The 3,472-nt window shown below is 40.6% G+C and overlaps 1 protein-coding gene across 1 annotated transcript; it reads right to left on the reverse strand.

Annotated features, from left to right (window-relative positions):
* Positions 1-1,388: 1,388 nt before the first annotated feature.
* Positions 1,389-3,461, reverse strand: LOC112139461 (tumor necrosis factor-like). The gene is made up of 4 exons (XM_024262272.2): positions 3,221-3,461; positions 3,095-3,122; positions 2,941-2,991; positions 1,389-2,416 (listed from the first exon to the last, which is right to left on the reverse strand). Exons 1-4 carry the CDS (start codon positions 3,389-3,391, stop codon positions 1,956-1,958), a joined length of 711 nt encoding a protein of 236 aa, XP_024118040.1. The 5' UTR covers positions 3,392-3,461; the 3' UTR covers positions 1,389-1,955.
* Between the last annotated feature and the right edge of the window lie 11 nt (positions 3,462-3,472).

Below are 3,472 nucleotides of genomic sequence, written 5' to 3' on the forward strand. Positions count from 1 at the left end.
ATTCACACTGCAAGAAGAGGTAGCCTAAAACAGGAAAGAAGAAAATCACTAGAAAGTAGTAAAGTTGTCTGTCCATGCAGCAAGTTGTATAAATAGAAGAAAGGGAAAAATAAGCTAAAATAAAAGCCAACTGCTAGAAATATTTCAGTTTGGATGTTATACAGCCTCATGGGTTAATTGGTGACTCTAAATTGCCCCTAGGTGTGAATGTGAGAGTGAATGTGTGTGTGATTGAGGCCCTGCGACAGACTGGCGACCTGTCCAGGGTGTACCCCGCCTTCGCCCTTCAGTAGCCGGGATAGGCTCCGGCACCCCCGCGACCCCGAAAGGGAAGAAGCGGTTAAGAAGATGGATGGATGGATGTTATACAGCCCAATCATGCTTTTTTTGCAAAATAAAATTAAAAGCTTTGTATTTTTATTTATTTTTTAGTTTTTATGCACTTAATTGTAGCTAATTTTGATTACAGTAATAAAAACGAGTGCAATATATCATTTTAGAACAAAATATGAACAATATGTGATATAATTACAACTTGGCCCATCGTAATAAATGCTAATTAAATCTAAAACTAGCACTTATTCATAAAACATAAATCTAAAATTTTGCTTCCAAAACATTGACTATAAATGCTTGTCTAACAACTTTAAAAAAGGATCCTTAAAATGTAACCAAAAATTTGTGTAAATTGAGTTTTTTTGTCTTAAATCAAATATTTTTTATCATCAAGAGTCTAAGGCAAACCGATTTGACACATTTTAAAAATACGTTTTCTAATTCCATAGTCTTGCTCTAAAGTTAAAGCAACTTAAAAACCTATTTTTGAATGACTAAAAACAAGGTTTCAATATTTTGCAAGAATCAAATAGTTTGCAGTGCAGACATTTCCCCTGAATATGTATGTCTACAGAAGTGTGTGCTAATCACAGTCACACACCAGCATGTGTTTTGCACAAAGATAAAGATAAGGAACTGAACCTTTGGGCGTGATAAGCAGATGACAACTTTGTGACTAAAAAAAAGTGTCTGAAAATTTCTGTTTTCTAAAGAACTATTTAAAGAGCTTTTACCACTTTAGAAAAGTCTCAAATTCATTCGAAGTAAGTGGAAGGTTTTGGTGGCACAAAATTAACAAATCAGTAGTATTATTGGTAGAGTAAGAAATGTGTTCTAATCACTTAAATTCACAATATTCTATAAAGAAGCTTGTGAACACTGTAAGCCCATGGAGGCAATTGATTTGTGATATTGGGCTATATAAATGAAGTTGAATTGAATTGAACTGAGCAAATGCTTAATCTTAGCAGAAACTGATGACGCATCTTTGTTGGAACGTTTTTCACGACTGTACCTGTCGTTTAAAGAAAACCCGGCTGCAGTTTCTTCCACACAAGTGTGGTTATCGAGCTGTGAGGTTAGCGTCTCCGACCGCGGGACTTTCGCGTCTGCTTCCTGCTTGCATGCACCGCCTGCTCCTGCTCTGCAGCAGCTGCACATCAGCTGCGTCTACGCAGAATTCAAACACGCACAAGAACATCATTTTTGAACAAACTCTTTTTATTCCAACAACACTATTGTGTCCAATTCTCCACAACTGAATAAAACAGAATCATAAAAACACTGATCAAACACTTGTTTAAAAAAATCAGCAGTCACAGGTCACACTAAGAAATAAATAAATAATAAATACTTCCAAATAAATATAGCAATAAATTATATAAATATGTTTTCTGTTCTCCACTTGTAGTGAAATCAGAACCAGTAGCACATTCGTTCGATAGTTGCAGTACATCAAAAGGTACCGACTGACACTGAGAGTACACAGTACACAACATTACATCATGTCACACCAGTGTGACACTTTTGTTCATTGCTGCAGCTACCATAGCCGCTTTCACTGGGAGGCTCGCTCATGCAAGCTAGTATTAAAAGAGGTGAGGTCTGAAGGCTCAACCTTACAAAGCAAACACACCGAAGAAGGTTTTCCCCGGATCGTCTTCCAGCTGCTCCAGCATGTTCTTATCCATCACCGTCCGCAGCCTGTCCCCTCTTCTCAGGTTGAACACAGCTCCCATGTACACAGCGGAGTACCAATGTCCGCTGCCGTCCTGCTCACTGCTTTCTGCCCTCTGGCACGCCGTGCGTACAGAGTGCAGAATGTTCCGGTACACCTTGTTGTCCGACGTCCCGTACGAGCTGGACCAGCGCTGCACGGTGTGGCTGAGGTGGACCATGGAGTTGGCGGTTGAGTCGCCGCTGCAGCTGACCGCGAAGGACGCTTGGCTGTAAACGAAGTAGAGGCCATTGCGAGGAATCACAATCTCATTGTTGTCCAGCTTCAGACCCCCCTGGGAGTGGTACTGGTCTACCTCGGCCATCCACTGAATGGAGTCTTTGAGGGAGGTGTTGAATTCCCCTGTTCAACAGATGAAGAAGAAGAGGGTCAGTTTGTGGTGAGCATCCTCTCACTTCCTTCTTTAACCTTGAACCCCTAAAGTCACTTTTAACCACAAAATTAAGTGGTTCCTTCATTTGACTCAAAAACCCGAAGAAATAAAAAAAAAAACAAGGGCTGTACAGCTACAAGTGCTTTACGGATAAAAAATTAAGGATTTTAGCTCATAAAATTGACTGATATTTTTTTATTTCCCTTTTTTTGTATGCAGTTAGAAACATAACCCCCTTTGAAATCCTGTTCGATAGCCTTAGCTGTTGTTGGCTCACCCAGCTAGAGCTATTTCAAAATAAATTTTAAGATTTTCTGAAAACACTTTGCACTTCAGTACTTTAACAGTAAAAAGTATACAAATACTCAATGACTAGGAGTATGTGTACTGTGTCCTCCACTACAAAAAGCCTCTTCTGTCCAACCATCCTCTAAAAGTATCAAGAGAATCTGCGACAAAGCAGAATTTGTCAGAAAAAAAGAGTGGTTTTTACCTCCCAGATGAATGGCCGCTCTCACGTTGGCAATCTGCCTGAGTTTGAGATCTGTAAAGAAAAACCAAACAGTTTTAAACTCCTGCTTGACAATTTGCTCCACATCTGCTGAGAATCATGGAAGTATGGAGAGAATGAGAGAAAGTGGACTTACGGAATGAGTCTTCATGTACTTCTGGATGCTGTTTCAAAAGGAAAGGGATAAGGACATGGTTACAGAACTGCTGGGTATAGAGGAGTGGATGATTTCACTGCAGGATTCTCAGATGTGAAGACTCACCTTAGCATGTGAGTTGAAGAAGAGTAGTGCGGCAGCGGCTGTGGCGAGGCAAAGAATGACAGCCAGCATCACCGCTGTCAACTTGGAGCTTGGCTTCCCTCTCATAGTCGTCGGTTGATCCGCTTCTGTGTGGTCACTGACGTTCATTGGGACCTTGCATTCAACCTCCATGGTTCTGTTCTTCTGGTTCGCTCAGGTCAAGCTTAGCTCCTTCTGTGAACTGATTCTGCTAGGGTCCCTTTTTAAAAGGCT

The sequence above is a fragment of the Oryzias melastigma genome, unplaced genomic scaffold (assembly GCF_002922805.2).
Source record: "Oryzias melastigma strain HK-1 unplaced genomic scaffold, ASM292280v2 sc02031, whole genome shotgun sequence".
Lineage (NCBI taxonomy): Eukaryota > Metazoa > Chordata > Actinopteri > Beloniformes > Adrianichthyidae > Oryzias > Oryzias melastigma.

Excerpts from the sequence above, each read along its gene's own strand:
- LOC112139461 (XM_024262272.2), bottom strand. The coding sequence starts at position 3,391 with ATGGAGGTTGAATGCAAGGTCCCAATGAACGTCAGTGACCACACAGAA. Across the intron at positions 3,123-3,220 it reads TCTTCAACTCACATGCTAAG|CATCCAGAAGTACATGAAGA; the intron begins GTGAGTCTTCAC and ends CTTTTGAAACAG. Across the intron at positions 2,992-3,094 it reads AGTACATGAAGACTCATTCC|ATCTCAAACTCAGGCAGATT; the intron begins GTAAGTCCACTT and ends TTTTCTTTACAG.